This window comes from Zonotrichia albicollis, chromosome 6 (assembly GCF_047830755.1).
Source record: "Zonotrichia albicollis isolate bZonAlb1 chromosome 6, bZonAlb1.hap1, whole genome shotgun sequence".
NCBI lineage: Eukaryota > Metazoa > Chordata > Aves > Passeriformes > Passerellidae > Zonotrichia > Zonotrichia albicollis.
In genome coordinates, this window is record NC_133824.1 from 3,006,677 (window position 1) to 3,029,572 (window position 22,896).

At 41.9% G+C, this 22,896-nt stretch overlaps 1 protein-coding gene across 5 annotated transcripts in view; it reads right to left on the minus strand.

Annotated features, from left to right (window-relative positions):
- The window catches only part of KIF26A (kinesin family member 26A), a 97,688-nt gene that overhangs the window by 44,187 nt on the left and 30,605 nt on the right, over window positions 1-22,896 (minus strand). For all 5 annotated transcript variants that reach the window (XM_074542278.1, XM_074542281.1, XM_074542279.1 and 2 more), the window contains 2 exons: window positions 19,272-19,772; window positions 2,986-3,143 (listed from right to left, as the gene is read on the minus strand). In XM_074542278.1, the coding sequence (XP_074398379.1) occupies window positions 2,986-3,143; window positions 19,272-19,772 (659 nt within the window). The remainder of the gene's footprint in view (window positions 1-2,985; window positions 3,144-19,271; window positions 19,773-22,896) is intronic.

The following is a 22,896-nucleotide window of genomic DNA, read 5'->3' on the forward strand; positions in this document are numbered from 1 at the left end:
GGCATTTTTATGTGGCCAGGAAACCATGTCACAACCCACAAGCTAGTTGTGCTAGGACCTGTACAAACACAGTGAATGTTGTTTCATGAAAAATAAGATTGGAATACTTTATTAATGTGGAAAAAAAAAACTTATCTAGTGTTGCTGTGGCTCAGGAAATCACAGATGCAGTTTCCACAAGCAGCCTATGAAGTCTTTGTCTTCCAAAGTAACTAACCCTGCACTCAAATACACTGGACATTAACATATAGGCGTATTTTTGCCTAGCAATTTTATTCCTAGGCAAAACAGCCCTTTTAACAAGCCAAAGTTTCAACCACAGCTCCCCTTACAAAAGGAGGATGTAAACAGTTGAAGGTCCTCAGAAGACTTGGTCAAAGAGAGGCCAGTGGTTTCCAAAAATTAAATATATGCGTGTCTGTGTGATTATCAATATATTAACTGCATTTATTCCAGTAGAGAACAAGAACAAAATCTGCCAGGCTCTGCATAACGTGAGTAACACGCTGGCCTTGCTATGAAGTTCGGATTTCAAATGGCCGAGGAGTTTCAGTAGAGAAAAAAAATCAGCAAATACAATGAATGGGGACTACAGCATGACACTTCAGCCATGACTCTTCCTTCATCTTCAGGTGCTTCTTGAGAGAGGATTAGCTGAACAGAGAGATGAAGGAGAGACAAGTGAATGCTGCTGCAAAAGAGCCAAGGCAGGGATGAGCTTCCTCAACAAGCTCAAGGCTGGATGGTGCAAAGGAAGGAGACAGGAGTGGGAGGGTTGAAGCAAAGGAGCCTGAGAGCCCATTTACTGAACAAAAGCCCCCAAAGTGGGGATATCCTAATATCTGTGGGTCCTGGATAAGTCATTTCTGCCAGTATCTGTGTCATCTCTTACTCATCCTTGAGGATTTCTTCCTCTTCCCTTCCCCTCCTGCTGAGAAAAACTGCATGGCTTGAGGGTGGAAGACTCAATATGGAGACTTTGATCCACTAAGGTCCCAATGGCAGAAGAGTCAAAAGACAAGGAATAATAGGAACCACTCCTGAGGTTACTGCCAAAGCTGGGGGAGCAGCCTGGCCATGCCCTTGTACCCATCTGAGAATCTGCTCAACCTATCTACAAGTGCCAGGGACCAATGTTGGATCTCTCTCCCCCACAAAATCATTGTGAGATATTCTGTTTCTAGTGTTTCAACAAGAACAGAATAAGAAACAAAAGTGCTTTGTGCACAAAAATTTCCATCAGCTCTGTCCATCAGTTGAAAAATTCAAGAGAATCAATTGTGAATATAGGAAACATGGGTAGGGAATAAGCAATGTACTAATGGGGTTTTAAAATGTTTTAGCTAGCACAGAGCTGCTAAAGCTATAAAATTCTGATTCACTCAAGGCAAAGACAGATTCATGAGAAGCAATTAGGGCCTGATCCAACATACAATGATGTCATTTGCAGTCTTGCTGCTGACTTTAAGAATCTTTGAATTAAGTCAATGATACTCACTTCACAATAAAAACAGAACTGAGTTTTGCTGACCAGTGACAAAAGCATCACTGAGAGAAAATATTTTGGGTCTTATTTTATACTATTAGACACTGTTTTCTTTCTCTCTGTTTCAAGGAAGGTGTTTTATTTTCTGGCTTCCCCAGTGAAAGGGAAAAATCTTTGCATTTTCTTATGACATACAAATTAACACTGAAATAAATCCAAAGTAGATTAAGCTAAAATCATACCCACAATATGAAATACAGTAACAAAAGCTGTGCTCCATCCCATCTAGATACTTTGGAAAGGATGCATCCGTCCTTGCTTAGGCAACTAAACAGAAAAGAGATGTCTGAGCTTCTCCCTTTACCTTTCTTTTCCATTCCCACTGATTATTTCAGATACCTGTGTTTGAATGAAACAAATCATCCTCTGCAGCCACCATTGCTCTATGTTGATTTAAACCCTCAGCACAGAGACAATCCCCTAACTTACACACAGTGCTCTTGGGGCAGTCATTTCCCAACCTCCACTGTACAGACAGACTGTGACACTCAGGCATTTGACACTTCAAATCATTGTACTACATTCTTTTAAAAAAACAGAACTTGGAAAGTCAAGCTCTTTCTGAGGTTAGATTGCAACTTATAGTAAACATAATTTATTTAATGGTATAAAACATCTTAAAGACCAATGAAAAGGAAACAATACAATTACTATTGTGATTACATTCTACAAGGGATTCTCAATGCATAAATTTTACTTTAATGCCATTCACAGACATACGCTTTTCAATATTGTCTCAAAATATGTTCAGTTCAGAATTAAAAAGGAGTTGGAATGCAAGTACAAAGCCATGAGTTTTGTTGTTCTAAGTACCATCTGCTTGACAGTGTATTACATTTAATCAACATTGCTAATTACAACAAACATCCAAACAAAACTAACATTTTTTTTATAAGACACCAGAAAGGGAAAAAAGAAAAGATTGTTGTGGGCTATGGCTAAAAGAAGAATGTCAAACTGCTTTAACTGTTTCTACCAACCATGGAAAAACTTTTATATGGACACATAGGCCATGCTACTGCATAAAAAATACCTTTTTTAAATCTAGATCTGAGAGAAAAAAACTTGTTACTTCAGCTTTTGCTCCAAGGAAACCTACAGAATAGCAGACTTGTGGTGAAGAGGGCCATTAAGGACTAGACAAAGCCCAACACAGGTTTCCTTGGGTTTTTGGCCATTAAGGACTAGACAAAGCCCAAGACAGGTTTCCTTGGGTTTTTGGTCAAGTGACTTTTTGGGTTTTGGTTCCTGGTCTCCAGAGAGAGAAGCGGGGTGTCCCCATCCCACCCCTGCTCTCCAGCGGCAGCAGAAAGCCACAGCCATGACCAGGGCACCAACTCCACCCCTCAGCAACCAGCACCTTGACAAAGACTGAATAACATTTCCCAGCTGTCTGAGGACCCACGAGCAGTTGTGGAAAGCAGGAAAAGAGGAACTACCTTATGAAGAAGGAAGCAGCAGCCGAGGTACCTGCCGAGACCGCAGCCGGAGCCACCGCGCTCTGGGGCGCCGCCGGGCCCGCGGGGTCAGAGCTGGGCTGCCCTGGGCCGAGCTGAGCACTGGGAACATCTCGGCCACTTTCTGCTGCTGCTTCTCCCTGATAAAAATAATAACATATGTACAGGTTAGCACACTTTAATGCATGGCCAGGACAGGGAAAAATTCCACACAGTGACTCTTTGCAAGGGTGAAGGTGAAGATCAGCAGAAGGTGGGGAGTGATACAGGTGGACAAGTGTACCACAGGAGGTTCAGCAACAGAGAAAGCAAAAACCATGGCCACAGAGGAGGAGCAGAAAAACAGAGAACCTTTGTGAGGAGTAATGCACAGTTAAACAGTTTGACAGGCATGAAGAAATGGAAAATGATAAGCAGAACCCTTTTGTCTTACATTGCTATTTGGGAGCTAGCAGAACTGTTTATCTGGTTCAGTTATGACTGTCAAGAATTATTTCTCAGTGGCACATCACCTACAAGACCTATCTGTTTAAGAGGAACTAACCAAACAGTCACACTTGTAATATGTTTCCACATGAATAACCCCAAGAACTAAATAAAGAAAATTGATTTTTTTAGAAAAATATATACAGCCCTCTTTTTCAGTATTATTTTTCTTAGCAGCACAAGTGTACAGCATTTTTCTCCTGTAAACCATTCCAGTGGAAGAACAGGAGAGACTGGAGATGCATCTTCTCCAGCATAGAACATTTGCAGTGTCTGAGACACAGTTTGGAAGGAGGTAATTGCTTTGAGATTTTGCCAAAATTTCAGACATCAGTATTGTGAAATTGTGTCAGGTTTATATCTTTATGTTTAGGCCACCAACTCTTTCAAGTACTGAGTTCAATTAAGCCCCATCAGTCAAATGCTCATTGACAGTGCTGGGAAGGCTCCTTTTCGGAAGAACCTGCTCTCTGTCTGGGAGTCCTGAGGATTTAATTAAAGATGACACCACAATAAATATTTGTCAAAAGAGTTAATTGCTTCATGTATGATAATATATGATGTTTCTGTCATCTGAAATACTACTTTGACATTTCCAACTAATTAGCTAAAATAGATTCCAGGAAAGGAGACAGCCTTGTAATGAAGTGCAAGCACAATTAGGTACTTCCTAGGATGCCACCAAATTTTAAATTTTGAGCTGCCACAGATCATGTTTTACAACTATAGATATGCAGACATGGCAATAGGGCACTCCCAGTTACATACACGCCCTCAATTTTCTCATACACTGACAATACAAATAGAGATTTTCTCATGAGAACTGAGGCAACCCGGTTATTAGGTACCAAGGAAAAAAACTTTGCCAAGCAAGTAGTGCTCAACTGGTGCATGAAAGCCTGTCTGGAGTTTCATCTGGACTCACTCCTACAGGCTGAGTGCTGTATTCCCAGTTCCCAACAAAGTCAACAAGAAAAAAGTGTACCCAGCTCTTTTGAAGGTCTGTTCTTTCAAGATCAGTACTACTATCAGTATTATGGAGTGGCTGAGTAATACTTTAGCACAGAGTGCTACACAAAAAAGTACTTTTCTAGAACTGACCACAGAGATCTGAGTCTGAGACACAAAATTCATTCATGCAGATTGACTTAATCCTAGTGAAGCTACTCATGCTAGAAGCCCACCTGGAAACTTTGAACAGTCCTCTGCAAAACCCTTCACTTTGTAATACAGGAATCTCATGAGATCAGATTTCTCTGTGATGAAAACAGAAAGACCAAGCAATGCTAGAGATTAAGACAGGCACAAAAGAAATGGTGTGGAAGGAAAAAGTACTTTAAAAAAGGAGTTTGTCTGTCCATCCTATCCATGATCTACTGGCAATGACAGCCAGGAACAGAGAAGCTTGGAAAAGGATCAGATCCACTCATGTGGTTAATTGCTTATAACTAAGTGATGGAGTAATGAACCTTGAGGGGGGTCGATAAAGCAGGTATTTGATCATTAATGCACTGAAGCAACAAATGTGTGGTCTTGACCTGTGCCAGTCACAGAAAGAATACGGCATGTGGAACAACATGCAGGTGGGTAAAATCCAGCATGCCATCTGAAATTCAGAGTTACGTGAACTGGCACAAAGTGCTGACAGCAAGATGAGCTTATATGGCTTCAGTAATTTACAAAGTAAAAAAATCTACCCCACAGCCTCTGGAGGCAGCACATGGAGCCCACAGAGGGCACAGCAGGGACTGCCACGCTCAGTGACAGTGGCATGGTGGCCAGCAAGAGGAAGACCCAACCTGCAACCCCTGGCAGGAGAGCATCTGTGTCTGAAAAGTCCCCAGGTTCTGTCAGGGACACAACCACAATCCTCTGCCACAGAAACTGCTGTCTCAGATTCAAAATTACAGGCTCAAGTCGAATTCCCAAGACAAATTTTTTCACTCACTTTCAACAAGGCTTATACTAGACAAGAGACCTTGACATAAAGAAAATTGTGTTCAAGCAACATTTTGAAAAAAAGACAGGGAGAGCAACATGTTTCTAACCAATCACACTAATTAATGTATAATCTAAATGATGGCATGATCTAAAGCTAAATATGAAATCTTTAGAGTTAGCACAAAACTTCATTGCATTTTACAGCAAAGTGTAACAGACTTGTAAGAACTGACTGGAATCTGTTAATAGATCAATTCCTGTAAAAGCTATTCACATTTAAAAATATAAGCCACATGTAACACACATTCCTTTTACATCACTTTTATTTCTATGAGAAGTTAAAAGCCTACATTTCTAAGAGACTGATGATTGTGGACATATCAGGCATGTAACTTGAAATACCCAAATCAAACCTGCTATTTCAGATGGCAGATGGTTAATATGCTTTCCAAACCAACGTATCTAAGTTGGATAAATTGCTATTCCCACATTAAATACATTTGAAAACTCAAACTGTAATTTCTTTTTCTGTAAGTTTTATTCTCAGTTTTCTGTGAACATAAAAAGAGGATGAGGGGGAGCCAGTAAGAAGGTACTGATTCTTGTAAAGGAACAAAAAGTGAAGGTATACAAGATAAAATCATCAGAACACTACTGCAGAAGACAACCCATATAATTTTTATTGTCTTCAACTACCCAATTAATATTAAACACAGAGGTAACATCAGTTTTGCTGCAGGATGAGAAGCTGAAAAACAACAAAAGTTCTTCCAAAGTTTAGGATTCATTTCAAGGACTGTTTGCACCATCCAAAGGTGACAGGATTTTCCAGCACAGCCACATGCAGCTCACCATGAGAAGTTACCTCCTCAGGTGATGAGGAAGGCTCGGGTATGAGGAAATTGGTCAGGTCCAGGTCATTTACCCTGAGGCAAGAAAACTAAAGGCAAGTAATGGGACATCCCTGGGCCTGGACACTCCAGTGTGCCTCACCACAAAAAAAGAAAGAGGAATTTTTATTTTTTTTTAATTAAATGCACCTCCCTCATCTCAACAAATATTTTTCTGAGGACTGTGTGTGGAAAACAGAATTTTTTAGAGGAATCTGAGCAACTTTTGACTTTTCCAAGTGTTCAATTCAGCACAGAGAGAAGGCTCCAGACTGCAGCTGAGAGGGAGCTGTGCTTCTCCATCTAATGAATTTTCATAAATCATTAATGATCAAATACAGAAAGCACAACCTTGTCACTACAAAATGTTACTGACTGCACTGAATATTTAAAATGTCATAGGGCTCCACATCCAGAGAGTAATGTTTGTTTCAATTCTCTACGAAAATATTTGCTGGACAAAAGCCATTGGAAAAAACCAAAAACCCTTTGGAAAGATGCTAATCTCAAAAGGAAGGTTTTCCAAAACTGCTCTATAGGACCCCTTCCCTCTACTCTGTCCAAAGCCACATGAAAATTGGCACCAGTAAGAGCACAGCAAGGATGACATTTGAAAATGTCACACCAAGCATTCTGCACGTGCAGGAATGAGCAATGTCTTGGTGCTTCATGTCACTGCCTGTGCCATGGACAGGAGGGTTTTGGGACCCAGTCCCAGCACCATCCTGAGGACAAGGGGCAAGTCAGCCACACTGCATTCCCAGCTGGCAGCATCCACACACACAGCTGAAGCTGGCAGGGCCACAACAAGCAGGTACAGCATGAGCTGATCCCAGCTGAGAGGGCCAAAGCTGGGGAAAGGGCAGCATGAGATGGAGGTGACCTGGCATCCCCAGGCTGTGGAGGTGGAAGTGTCCTGGGCACAACAGGGCACCCCCTGTCCCATCCCTGATTCCCAGCACACGAGCTCACTGCTGTGACTAGATGGCAGGAAACATCTGCTCAGGCTGAAGCAAGTCAGACTAGTCCAAAATTACACCATAAAGAAGTTGGCCCCAGATGAAATTTCCAGATCCACAAGACTTTGTCTGGCCATTACCATCCAAAGGACAATGACAATTCTAACAAGCTCTTTACACATTTGAAGTGCAGAGCCAAAAACTAAGCCATAATGTTTCCAGTTTTCTGAATATTTCCATTCTCTGGACTTTGACCTTTGTTCAGAGAATGTCCAGGAATCCAAAAAAGCCAAACAAGGTCTCTGAAATGCATACAAAATATGTGTCTGGTGACAGGAAAGGAAAACACAGGACTATAAAAACCTATAAAAATAGATCAGTCCCAGGATAATACTGTCATGGCAGAAGAAAACCAGAAGGTTGGATAGAGCTGCAAAAGAGTATTGAGAACAGAATCACTAATGAGGGAATGAAGAAAATTACATGAGCCTCTATGAATCTAACACACATCTGTTTATCAGAATCACAACTGAATGTAATTTATTTTAATTCAAAAAATTGGTCCCATAATGAAAGCATTTAACAGGGCAGTGCAGGTGAAGCACTAAATGCTCTGGGACAGCCTGAGCCTGTACTGGTGATTTTTTCCCCCTAACTAATTTTTTCTAACTTTTTTTACCCGTTTCTGACTAGCAGGCAGGCAGAGGATTTTGAGAATTTGCTCTAACTTCCTATTTTCCCCTTTCTGTCTAGAACATCACAGTCAATTAAACTGTAAAAACTGCCTGATGTAACGATTTTGCAAAATATTAAACCTACTGTTTATATATGATAAAACAATAATTTTCCACCTAAATGATTCATGTAAAAAAAGGCTCTTATGACCTACTAGCACTGACTGGAACAAATGTGACGTAAATCTGGAGCTGGGTAATGCTCACACTATAAACCCTTCTTTCCCATAAGCGTGGGCAAGTCCTGCATGCATCTGCTGTGAGAAAAGTCTCCTCCTGACTGACGAGCACCACATAAAGTTAACAGGGCAGCATATGCCAGGCTGAACTGAAACGTGTTCTGGATAAACTTTTTACTGCCACTTGGCATTGCTTCTGCCAGGGCTCATTACAAAATAAGCAGGGCATTTTATAACTACAATACACTGCTGTAGTCATTTATAACCTGCAGCTGGGATGTGGTAACAGGAATGCCTCAACCTGTAGTTTCAGACTTTTATATTCATCTCGTGTTCAAAGTAAATCAATTGCAAAGCATGATGTCCCTTCTCTCAAACAAGGTTTTTCAGCTACAAGAGTTGCTAATGCCTGGCTTATGATCAATCTCTGAAGATGAGACAGAAGGAGAAAAACTGTAGAGAAGTAGAATTAAATAGAAAGAGGAGGCCCATCTGCTGTCATAGACTGGAAAGTAATATAGGCAATCCAAAGGCAACCTTGGAGCACTTGCTTTTTGAAATAATTAAAGCAGGTTCAAGGTTTGGCTCTTCACCACCAAAAATCATTAGCAGTCAGTGTTCCATGAAGAAAGAAGATAACTCAACATTTTGGGCAGGGCACACACCCAGCTCCATCGAGCACAGGCATCCTTGGCAGTACCAGGATGGAGAATCAGCAGCTTCTCCCTTCTGACAGGGGTTTTGATTTCAATCTGACCCAGATCTCTCCTAAACCATGCTGTCTGCTCCTTGAAAAACTTATTAGTGTTCTGGGCAGGCCTCAATCTACAAAATGAAACATACTTCTTTCCTTCCTTCCTTCAGATTGAGAATGTGGGCAATCCCTGCAGGCCGGGCTCTGCTAGTGCAAAGATGTCAGCAGCCAGTGACAGACCAATTCCTTCACATTTCAGCCATTCAGGACACCCATACCAAAGACACAGCAAGAAATGCTCTTTTTTCTTTCCCTTTTCACAGAAACCTGACCACCAGTCACATGAACACCCTCCTATCTGCACATGCAAACCCACTGCCTGGAAAGTCAGGAGGGCATGAAATGAGCTACCACAAGGACACTGATCCTGCTGCACATTAACACTCTCAAACCAGGACTTGTCATGTGCAGTGCATTTAAAACAGCCAGGCTAGAGGGAACTGTTTCTTCTAATGCCTCTAGCAAGCATCAGAAAGTGTTGCCCAGAGCCCTCCCTGGTGACTTCTATTACAATAGCTACAGCCTCCAAAGCCAAAAAATCTAGCTGTGTACTTCCCTGGGTATTGCTTCAAATGGACAAATATACAGTAAAAATCCCTGCTTTTTGTCAAAGGCTGATACCAGCAAGCAAAGGAATTCATTAACAGGTTCATAATAATGCAAATTTCTGTCATTTCAGGATTGGGCTTCCTACAACAAGACAAATGCTTTTCCATTAGGACTGACTTCCATGGGCCAGATGTGTTTCTAGCAGCCACTAAACACAGGAGACATGCAGAGCCTTGAAATGGGAGAACTTGTTTCACCTTCCTGACTCCACAACAGCATTTCTCAATGATCTGGGCAACTCAACAAAAATGTCACCATATCTTGATCACTCTCTATTCAGCAAAAGAAATTACCATGTTCCCAATTTCATTAAAATCACTGTATTGTTACAATGATTGACATACAATGTCACCAAATAAAGCAAAGGTGGACAGAGATTGTCATACATAATTTCTATCTCAATCACACTTGAGCTGCTTATATATTAGATGGAGCTGCTTTAAAAAGAACATCCCTTGGGATCAATTTGCCTGACAGCTACCACATGGAAGGCACCCACTGACTAGCAGCTCTCTTGAAGAGGTACAAGCCCTCATTATCTGAAGGGAAAACTGGCTCTTTATTACACCCATATTTAGAGACAAGGCTCAGTTACAGGCAAGCTCATGAAACAGCATTAAGTTTGCAAAGACAAGGACAGCTGTGATCATTGGGATCATTGCTGAAGGACACCAAGGTCCCAAATTAGGGATAGAGCTGTGCAGATGACACTCTCCTTGCGGGTGGGTGTTCCTGCTGACCCCCCTGTTTGCTCCCAGTGCTGGGGCCATGTAACCCAGACATGATTCACCATGACCAGAGTGAAATCTGCAAGCCTGCAGATGTCCCAAAGCTCTTTCAAGTAACAAAATGCCAATAAGAAGGAATTCCAGAAGGAATTCCCAAGGGTGACTGTGCAAAGCAGCTGCCCCAGAAGGAGAGATAAAAGAGGCTGGGAGTCTTCTCTTGCTTGGAGAAGAGAAGATTGAGGACAGCCTGAGGTTAACAAAGTCATGGAGGTACTGAATAAATGGAATGAAAGCCAATACTTCTTTGCACTGGGGTAGTGAACTCATGGAACCTGCTGGCTACAGAAGGCTGTGGAGCTAGAGAGTGTTTCAGGGTCAGAGAGGGTTTGGATAAATTCCTGAACAGCAATTCTCTAAACAGATCCTAAAGGGAACAGACAGGTATGTGTCCCTGTGAATTGTCCAACTGGGCATGCTGGGGAGTGTGAGCAGACTGCAGCCAGGCTCCACAGCTCTCCCTAAATACCATTTCCAGCTTCACTGCTGGAGACAGCCCTGGGCTAGACAGGCTGCAGCTGAGACCCAGCAGGATATTACTGGTGTTCTTATCATTCCCATTCTATCTTTTCAAGAGAATCTTAGCATAACTAGCAACAGGAGGTTGTGCTATTCCCACATCCCCCATCAGGACTTCAGAGTCATAGGGAGAGGCTGACAGGACTCAAGGGGATGTCCACACAGCTACCTTGCATTAAACTAAACCTAGACCTTTCTCAAGGCATCTCAAGGGCCACTCTCCCCTTCTCTATCCTTCCACTGCCACCTGACCCCTAAAATAGACTTGTACAACTTCATCACCTTGCACAACTTCATCACACAACAGAGACAGTTCTGAATGGCAGATCCATTATCTAACACCACCAAAAACACAGCAATAGACTCATGCCTATAGCACCTTTCAAATTCATCCTTTGCATAAGGTATCACAAAAGAACAAACTCATCCAGATTTGAAATAGCAGCAGCCATGCATATTCAGAGGAATTAACTCAGTTGTCTCTTTTCCAGGCTAACAGGCCCAGCTCCCTTTTCTCTTAAAAGAGATGCTCCAGTCCCCTCACCATCTTCACAGCCCCGCCACAGACCCTCCCCAGGAGCTCTTTCTGGAACAGAGGAGCCCAGAACTGGACACAGCACTCCAGATGTGGTCTCACCCAGGGCTGAGCAGAGGTCACCCCTCCCTTGATCTGCTGGCAGTGCTCTTCTTGATGCAGCCCTCAATACCACTGGCCTTCTTGTTCTCCAGGGGAGTGCTGGCTCGTGGTTAACTTGCTGTCTACCAGGACTCCCAGAGCTGTTTCCTGTGGTCAGCCCCCAGTCTGTACTGGTGCATGGGGTTAAACCTCCCCAGCTGCAGAACCCTGCATTTGCTTTGGTTGAATTTAATTGTGTTCCTCTCTATCCACATCTGTCCAGGTCTTCCTGGATGGCACAGCTGGCACTTTGTGGTACCAGCCATTCCTCCTCAGCAAGCTTCCCAAGGCTGAGCACTGTCCCTCCATCCAGGGCATTGATGAATATGATGAACTAAACTGGAATCAGCAGAGATCCCTGGGGAACACCACTGGCTACAGGGCTCCAGGTAGACTCTGCATCACTGATCACAACCAAGGTCCAGCACAGCACCTCTCCTCACTGGCTCTTCTGTCATTTGAAGAAGAAAATTATCATTAACACATTCCAGGAACCCTCTACATTGCTTATGCCCTGCTGTGTTGTCCCTCTTGAGGACCAGGATTTCTGAACATGAGGTTGTTCCTGCCTGTCTTGGGAGGACCTCACCCACTCATTCTTCCTGGTTGGGCAGATTACTCTCTATAATGTCACTGTGAAATTATCTCATCGTAGTTTTAAAGTTCTATTTATAAGTCTAGTAATCCCATCATTGATTATAGTCACTGTATTCAAATTATAAATCCATTAGCTGCTCAACAATGAAATAAAATCAATAATGCACGTAAATGGGAAAAAAAGAATTTAAATGCATACATTAATGTCACTTGAAGTAGTGCTATTTTATGCACCATCTCTAACAAAACTGTGTCACATCATTAGCAATAATGTGAAAAATCTTTTTCAATTAACAGAGCTGATTTGATGCTATGTTCACTAAAGTGGCAATCCATTTCATTTAACACACACATATGAAATGCTTGAAATATCTATGAACTCTATCCATACATCATAAATTCTCTCCTAAGTGCTGAAACACAAAAATAGATACATCATTTTCTATTTATGCCTTTTAAACCTCCTGTCAGAAGCTGCCAGGCAGGGCACTTCAGTGACTCTAGCAAGTAACAAAGAGAACCAATTTTTGCCCCATGCTCAGCCACAAAACAAGAGGAGATGCTTTCACCAATGCTTGTACTGTTCACATCTCTCAACCTCTGAAGATCCACACCCTCAACATGCCATCATTCCAGTAAACAGCCTGCTGAGGAAATGTCAAATTCAAAGCACTTCCCAAAAAAAAAAAAAAAATAGATGATGTTCAAATACTAATCTACACAAGCAGGACAATCCTACCTGCACACAGCTGGACAAATCAGTTCCTTTCACGTACTATACAGACACCACTGCAAGACTTTCCCCTCCACCCTCCTGCATACTTAACTAAGGTCTGAGCTCAGCCTGAATTTATTTGGTTTCTCTGCTGCATTAACTTCTGAAGCCAAAGGGCATTTATTGTTCATCTGCAGCCCACCCTTAACCCATGTAGCCCAAGCAACACTAGCCTTTTAAAAGCTGCTCTTTCTCAAATCTTGGATGACACCATGTCTGAGCTTCAGCCAAAAAGCATGAACCTTCCCTGTATGGCAGCTTCTAGTGCTGGGGTGGCATGGGATGCACTGATTATCAGTTCACCAGGGGATTTATAGTGGAGCAAATTCAGAGTATAAATGGACCATCAGGAAGCAAGAGAAGCTGAAGGGAGCAAAATGAACAGAAAAGGCCAAAGAAACAAGTTGAAGGGCAAGAGCAGAAAATTTAAGTATTTGGGATATTTAGTGTAGCTTATGATACAATTGCCAGATGAGATAATGCACTGTGGGCCAAAGGTAAATCCACTGGATTATCATTTCCACATAATCTCTAAAGTCTGCTTGTCTTACATCTATCTCTGATGAGTTAAGGTGAAGTCTGGGCAAACATTCCTTATTATTGCCTGTTGACTCCAGTTGTCAACAGAGGCAAGTATGGACTTGTTTCCTCATGAGAGCTGTAATAACAACTGCTTAGCCTGGAGGGGTGAAAGATCAAAAGAACTGCTTTCAGGTGGTAATTTGAGCCACAAGAGGGTCTGAGTCCTCAAATAGTTACCCTGTCCCACAACTGTAAAACCAACACTATGGTGGAAGTGTCAAACACAATAAAAAGAAATGCAATCCACACCCTCACCCAAGAAAGGTTATTGGTTACAAGGTGGAAATGAGCCTGTTAACTCTTAGTATTTTTCCTGTATCACTCTGATACCGAACTATGTTAAAAAGTAACCTCATTTTCACCTTATCACCCTACACTGGGGACAATCTAGAATAAGAGAGCACAAAGGTGCCATCAACAAAGCAGAGGGCTGTGCCTCCAGCTGCACGTTTAAGGCTGAATTCCCAACCCACTCCTTCCAAGGCAGTCTGCTCCCTGGCTGCTGGGGCAGGGTCTCACTGGCAGTGGCAGCGTGTCCTCACACATCTCCCCTCCCTCCTCTGCATGTGCCAAGGCAGCCAAGCCCAAAGCAAGGCATGACTGCCCCGCTGACATGCAGCAGCCACAGCACAGGTCTTTTCTATGGGAACATAAATTAGGTAAGTATGAGAAAGCATTTAGTAACCTGGACCAAAAGGTTTCCTTCTGCTGCTGAGACTCGTTATGGAGGGTGACCAACACTGACTTTGAAAGTCACTATTTTTTGCCACTCTCTTTTCCTTTATTTATTTACTTCCTCTACAAAAGCAGTGAGACCAGCACTACTGGAGCTAAAGACAAAACAGAAGAGCCTTTGTGCAGTCCTGCCTCACCATCTGTCTGACATTGACTTCTTGAGGATCAAGATGTTTTACGTGGAGTCTGAGGAATGTCCCAAAGCTCAAAGACATCCATATGTCTCACGGACAAGATTTATGGTCAATGCACTGTATTTTAATTGTTTCATTACAAAATATATTTCCCACATTGTATTAATAAAAGGTCACTGAGAAAGCTATCAAGTAGGGTTTTAAAAATTAATTTAAAAATCCATTTGGCATGACATTTATCAAAGTAAAAAAAGTAAATGCTGAAAAGTAAATCTTGTCATTGTTCTGTTTTCCACAGTCAGCTTTTTATTGCATCTTTTAAACAAAATGTAAGTCACCCTTGCTATAAACAAACCAAGAGGCTTTAAGGAAAGTCAACAGAGGCTGAACTACTCTCAGACAAAACCATCTGGTTTAGATTAGGGTAAGCAGAAGACTTACTCAAACTACAGGAAAGCTTGAATTGTGACTAAAATAACTCAGAGGTTTTTCAAACAAGACAAATAAACACAACTTCTTTAACTTCAGAGTCTGTGCACCCATTTGCATGTGCTGTGCTGTGGGTGAATCCTCCCTCTCTGAACTTCACAGACCCAAGCAATAAGCACATACCTAAATTTAAATTTTTGAATACTCTCAGGAACATGCATTTGATAATTTGGCATATATACGCTTTAGAAGTTTTACTTAAGGCTCTTCAAATTTTTTAGTGCTCCAACTTTTTCAATTTCTTAATGGTGCCTTTTTTAATATATTTTTAAATCCACTTACAAATTGGTAAGTGTTCAAGGAGCCACAATGCTTTGCCTCATAACCAGTGCCAACTGTACATATTCAAGTAAGAATTACAGTGTGATGAGGATCTCATTTTGTGTAAGATGAAAGAAAAAGCAATTTGCAAATAAGCCCTATTTCACTGAGATGTCTTTATAGCACATGGCATGGCTACTTAAGCACTTTTATGCAGCACATAACACTGCATAATAATAACACAGTCAATTTTAAATATACAGCAAGACTCTTTCTTTCTACAATACACAATAAATGCAGATATTTCTAATAGGCATACAAGGTATTTTCAGAGGTTTTAATGTTCTACCTCTCAGCCAGATTCCAACACATATGGGAAGCCTAAATTCCTCTCAGTCCTCTCCTTTTGCATTAAACTGAGTGGCAGTGCTTAGCACTGCTAATGGGCTTTTTTGATTTGAGTAGTAACCTTATAGTCACTTGTCAGGTCAAGAACTGAAAACATCAATATAAAACTATTTATTAATTACAGTTGCCAGGTGTCCAGCACAAATCAGCTGCTTTACCCAGAGTTATACCAGCTCCCTCCCTGCACTGTGTTCACTGTCTGCTCAGACAACTTATCACTGCTGCTGGTGATTATTTTTTGCAATTTTTCACAACAGGCCACTTGGGTAAAGCAGCTGATTACATCTTCACCTTTTGCACCTTGGTTGCAATCCTAGTCTTCCCCTCCCTGAACCCTCCTCCAGATCCTTAATTACTGTTCCTCTTTACAGCTCCCAAAGCCCATGGTTATTATTTTCATTTGAGCAGCACCCACACTACGCTTCAAACACACGTTCCTGTTCAAAAAATTTATAATCTATATAATGGATTTTTCACACTTGAACTCCAAACACATATTAAAAATTTACGATGTCCTGCACTTCTGACCCCCAGCGTTCAGCCCAGAAGTGTTTTCACAACTGTAAGTGACGTAACAAGGTAATACATGCGAGTCTGGGGAGGGAGATGAGAGGAGAAATCAAATCTTTTTATTTTTCTCTCCACAGACAATTTCACTGCAGCCACTATTAGAACTTACCATGAATAAAAAATACAGATCCTGGAGAAATGTGTGCAGCTGCAAGGTCCCCCTGAGCTTTGGCAGATGTACACTGGGGTGTGTTTGCACACCCAAAAGGCACTGGGGACACAGAAGGCTGTGTCCAAAATAGGATTCACTCCACATGACCTACCTGGGCTCCACCAGCACCAGCTGGAAGCCACAGGCACCCTTGGTGGACAGGGCAGGCCAACACAGACATCCAAGATGAGAAGGACAAAGCATCTCTTTGAAGTGCCTGTTGGTCTTCCACAGCCCCAAAGGAAGCCTCAGTAATTATGTTATAATAAATACCTGGGGTTTTGACAATTAAAAATACTTGAGATGAACGCCAGCCTTTACTTTTGTCTTCCCAGATTTGCAAAATTAATCATGCCCACTTCATATGCAGCAGTGAGTTAAATCACTGGGAGGGTAGGCATTGCGTAGAAGCCTCCCACCAGGGAGTTCAGCACCTGTTTCAAGCACCCTTTGGTAAGGAAAAAAGGTGTAAGTAAATACAGATCTCCCCAGTGAAACAGGACTATTTACAGAGTGGTCAAAATAAATGGTGTCACAACCAAGAGTGGAAACTCCCTGAGAAAAGAGCCACCTTTTACTTCTGCTTTTGTGCAGTATGTTGCCTAAATGGGGGCTGAAGTCTTCAAAATCCAGTCATACTTATTAAAAAGTACATTCAGTGCCGTTCTTTCTACTGCAGGAGTCTTGCTCCAGAATTCCTCTAGCCAGACCAGCTTTGCTCCCCAAGACAGGAAGTATTACTAAAGACAGACATCACTAAAAGTATGTATATGAACAGTTCTCTTTTGGGTTAATCTGAAACTTAAACCCTGCCTCTAACTTTAGAAAAGACAAAATTATCTCTCTAACCAATTAAAAAAAAAAGTAAATAAACCAAATAAACTTTTCTAATAGGGAAGGAAGTTCAGATGTGAGAATCCATAGAACTGGGAAAACCCCAGTCTTTGAAAAATTGTGGAATTATGTAACACAAGCATTGGACAAGAATGTCCTGCAGTGGATACTATCCTAGACAAGGGCCAGACTAGCTGTTTCCTGAAATCTCTCCAGTCCTGTTTCCTTCAACACCTGTGATTCCTCAAGGGAAGAGCGTAGGGGAAGCACTTTCTGCCTCACCCACCCAAACAACTTCATCAGACACAAGGCCCTTAACAATACACAAAGCAGTGGAAGAAATTCCAACAGACACAAGAAGCACCATCTGGAAAGAGATGCACTCACAGTCTGCAGTCACTACATTTGGGTTTAAATGAATAAAATAAATAAAGAGAGAGGAGAGATAAAACAACTGAAGACTAGCTTCTCTCCAAAAACTGCTTATAAATCTAAATGATCCTTGCAGATGACTGGATCACATCCAAGCTGCCTCCAACACTCACAGTGTTTGTCCTTTCCTTAAAGGTCACTGTTTTCCAGGCTACTGAGTTTCTTTGCACATTTCTAAATCACACTTAAGCTCTTCTGCATTATACACATTTTTCCTTCACAGGGGTTAAATGAGGCAACTGTTTTATCTTAGAATAGCATAGTGGTTAGGGAAGACCACGTCTATCAGTCACCATGGTTAAGCAGGAAGAAATCTGCAGCTGGCTGTTACTGAATTATTTAGGACAAGAATAAGGGCAGACAAAGAATGAGTAGACAAATGGAAATACTTCTGCTTTCAGAGTGCTGGCTTCTTAGCCCAGCAGCCTTCCCATTTTTCCTTCCCTATTTCTGTGATATACAATGAACTTAGAAGGCAATTTAAAGTTAACATCAGATACCATACATGACCAAATTGATCCCTAATGCATGGAGCAGCATTTTAGAGAAAAGCTCTCATAGCAGAAGTTCCTTATAAACTGTGAAGAGCTGAATGAGCCATTTTCGCTTCTCTTAGTGAGTGACCTGATGTCAGTAGAGATTCACTGGATTTTAGTCCCTCAGAGGTGGAATTTATGTGAATTCATAAATTTCCTTAAGAGAGAAAAGTATGGGAAGGAGGAATCAAGTCTCCAAACCTTTTCTGGAAGGAAACACAAGTCAGCCTGAAAAAGTAATGTTACACAGCAGCACTCAAATATTTATCTGTGATGATCTTGGAGCTCAACCAGCTGAAGCTACCAAGCAATATTAGGTAGTGTTTACATACAACAGCACATAAGGCATCATGTTAAATTTAAAGCTCCTTGGCACCAAAATACCTGATCTCACAAGATCTGTTATGTCATCTTTAAGTGAAAACCTTTACTTCAAATTGTGCACATCTCATTATTACATACACTCCCCCATTCACTACCTGAAAACTGGTCAGGAATAAATCTCAGTCAAAATCAGCCATGCACTGTATCCTTCTTCTTAGCACAGTCCCATAGATAGCCACTAAAGAATTTCCTTTTAAAGGTAATGTGCACCTCTGCAAAGCTTTCCCATTTCCCACAAGAGGTCTTACAATGCACAGAGAATACAGGGAAACAACATCAAGGCTGAAAATCCAAGTGCAGTGACATTTACAGGCATGTGGCTCTGAAGCAACCTCCTGAGTCCCTTCCTCAGCAGCAAACTGCTCTGCAACACATCTAAGCTGCAGATTAATGCTGTGCATCACAGTCCATCAACAGCAACTGCTGAACTGCACACAGAGTTAGAAGCTCTGCACTAGACTTGAGGGTCAAGTTCACCTTTGATACAATCCCACGAAGCTCCCAGAGCCTCATGTGTGACAAACTTGGCCTTTTGTGTTTTTCTAAAGAAGTTACCAGGTATGTGACAGACAAATAACATCACCTGCATACATGAAGCTGAAATAGGTGCAAAAACATCTGAGGAAACGATCCCACCATGTGAGATAAGATAGCAAATTCCTTGTGACATGTGATAGAACATCTTCCAAAGCTCTTTAACTCTTCAGCTCTTGAAAAAAATGGATTAGAATATCATGAGCTGATCTCCACAAAGATAAATATTTATAGATCTCAAATTTTATCTGGATCTCTCTGTATGTCCACACACATGCAAACAAAACCCAAGCAGCTGAATTATCAGTACTTACTAGACAAGCCTGAGGCAGGAAGCTGTTCACTCTGGAGATACTCCACATGCCCTCGAGGTACTGCTGAGCTTGGATGGTGACAGAGCTCAGGGCACCACTGAGGCCGCTGGGGGCCACCGTCACTTGAACGCTGGAGTTGGGAAAGCCGCCCACGCCTTGAGACCATCCCAGTCCTTTCTTCCTCTCTGCCGCAGAGAAGAGACTGGGAGACTTCCCAGGCTGCCTGCCCACCTGCCCAGCAAGGAGGGGCAGGTCCCTCTGGGAAGAGACAGTGACCATCCTGGGTACCATGCTGGTCACCGCCGCGGCGCCGGGCGGGAGGTCGGGCATCTCCGGGTAGCTGGCTTGGCTGAGGGTGTGCATCATCTGGATGGCTTCCTGCTTCAGCTGGTTCAAGTGAGTGGCACAGGTTTCACATCTGCTCTCTCCCTCATTCCTGTTCTTCTGTAAGTAGTCAGGCACTTGAAGCTTGTCAAAAATTAAAGCTGATAATCGTGGGTCCTAAAGAAGTGAAGAAACGGGGGGAAAACATGGTCAGTTAAAGATAAAAATGAGAGGAAAAAACAAAGTTCTCTGATTTGCTCTCCACTCACGGAAGTACTTTAAATCTGTTCTGTAACTCTCAGCATTTTTCCTGCTGAATACCCTAACAGGCCCACAGTGGATTAATAAACCAAAAGTGAATTCATTTGTATTAGACCCAGCATGAAAATTATCATCAGAATTAAACAGTGGAGCTGCGGTGTTCCTGATAACTGCTCATTCTTCTAATTAACTCTCCTTTGGAGACATCTATAGCACCCGTGTTTCCCATGCTCAGGAACAATGTTAGTTGAGATGCTGAACCTACAAATATCATAACTTGATTCAAAGGCATATCACCATCAGAAACCAAGGGAAATTAGACTTGAAAGTATTTTGAAAAATTAATGTGTGACCTGGTAAACGTCCTGCTGCCCTTACCTTTGGAAATGATGAATCAAGGGGCATAAAAGCCAGTTTACATGGTGCTGCCCACAGGACTGTTATTTCTGATCTTTGCAACCCAGATGGTTGCAATATTCCCTTCTGCTACAGTTGCTTTAATGAGAAATAGATTTGAGCCTACAGCCATGTGTGAAGGTGTGACAATGTGCACACTAAGACGCTGATTTAAAAGCAGCACCTATTTTGTTTCCACAGAGCAATTCCCCACCAGCCCTTAGCTAGTTCATTTTAAGGCTGCTAAGACATTTTAAAACCCAGCACTGTGTTTCCACTTCAGAGATAGAGTTACCTATCTCCTGCAACACACAAACGCCCTCCCATCCCAGGCCTGCTACTGTAAAGATTAGTCAAGAGATTAAATCCAGCCCAGTCGTAAATCTGCTATCGAGCCTAACACCAGGCAGTAAAACTGACCCAACTTCACACACCCTCACAGAGCTCTCTAAACAATTAAGGTTTTAATGAAATCACAGCACAGCCAAAGGTTTATTTGTATAATTATTTCAAATGAAAATATTTAATTTTCTTGTTAATAAGTAGGACACACATAGCTGGTAAATCAGCCATCCAACATATGCTGGGGATATCCCCAGATTGGCACTTGTTTTTAAAAATGTATTACTTTATGCCAAGCTGCAATTGCTCTCTAGGAAATGAATGTCCTATCAGAAAACTCATTCTGGTTTTAATTACAATGCACATCAATAAAACTCTTTAAAGAAGTCTTGGCACTGGTACTTTGGCTATGCTCTGAATTCAGAAAGCACTAAAATACTGCTTAACTTCTGCAGCAGTAGCACAGAATTTATCTTGTGTTCAGCTGTTGGACTACTCCTGCAATGGTTTTAATCTCTCACAAGACACAGTGCTGTGTGGATAGAAACCACTGTAAGTATATCTAGCATCACATTATTCCACAGCCAAAACCCATTGATCAAAGTTGCTCTCTCTGCAATAATCTAAATTATTGTTTATTGACTTAAAATTAAAAATACTTCTGAGGCTAAGAAAAGCTTCTCCTGCCACTGGCTGAACAATAAATTGATTCACAACAGTGAATCAGCATAAAAAGGGAAGTGAAAGACACTGTTTCATTTTTGTCTCTTCTCTTTATTGAGGTTTAGATCCTGCTAAAAATGCCTTTGAAGTTGCACCATTTGCTTACCCTCACGAGGAGCAAATTCTTTCCCACCAAATCTCCCAGAAGATAGTAATACTAAATTAAAACACATTAGTCAGAAAAAAAAAGTAATTAATATTTTAGAAACTTTTTTCTATCCCTTCAGCAGAAAGTGCTATTGGTTAGACTTAAAAAAAAAAAAAAAAAAAAAAAAAAACCTCAAAAAAAAAAAAACGGAGACTCAGTGCTGCAAGCTCTATTGCTCTATTTAGCCTCGGGTAAAACAAAGGCCATGCAGTCTATCTCCCAAGAAAAACAAACAACACCATGCTCAGTGCTCCTCAGAAACTTCTCCAAGGGAGGAGAGCCCTCTGAGCAAACACTTGCTGAGGCTGACACACAGCATCTATTCACAGAGCCCCAAAACACAGCACCTTCCAGCACTGGGTGCCCCATCTGCAGCAGGCACATCCCTGGGCTCACTCCTTTGATCCAAGCTGGGCACACAAGGAAGCACCTGCACGTCCCAACTGCAGGAGCCTCATCTGGCAATGTTTAAATTGCTATCAAATGTCAAAAGTTTCAAATAAGCAATTAAAGCGAATTACTAGGTGAAACAGGCTTCTCATTTAAAAGAAATTACTTCTTTTGATGTAAAGAAAATTAATGACCCCAATTCTAGCTCCATAAACACAGTTTACAGCATAAGGCAGATCAGAGTCAGGCCTGTCTCGCAGTTACAAAGAAATCAAGTCGATGTCATATTAAAGGGGGGAACAAAAATAAATTTTAAAAATATATATTTAGAAAATTACACAGAGCAAAGCTGATAGGCACATAGCATGCCAAATTTAAACCTCTTAAGTTATTTATAGTAAAAGAAAAAGGCCTCTCATTTCCAATGCTTATATTCTGCCAAGCTTTACAAGGAGCCTCTTAACCCACCCATCCAGCCTCTGTGACCCCCAGCTGGCATTGTGGCCAACCTTCTCCAGTTGGGGAGAACCTTCTCCACCTCAGAAAGGGCCCAGCTGGACAGTTAGATTACTTTTATTTTTCCACTCTGAGAGACAAAAACACCTGGCTAATGGTTGGGCGTGAAGGCCAGAGGAAACACAAGTTACTGTTAAAAACATTAACCATGACTTAAAAGTTTAGCCAGCCTCATTAAAGAGGTTTTCCTGCCTGGTGACAACGCCTGGTCCTGGGGAGCCCCTGCTCCAGCAGCTCACACCCCAACAAGGCTGGGCTGGGAGTTACACTCTCGTGTTTAACAGAGGGAAGAAATAAAACCTGAGTGACCAAATGTGTGACACACACGTGGGAGGGGTGAGGCAGCCAAAGCCATCCTTGCTGCAGCTCCACCAGCACACAGGCCAACCAAACAAAGGGGGTGTGCAAACTGCTGAGGGCAATGGCACAAAAATTAAACACACAAAACACAAGCCTCTGTTCCAAACACTGCTCCAAAACCTCTTTAGTCTGCTGTGCTACAAAGAACATGACTCTTTTGTTCCT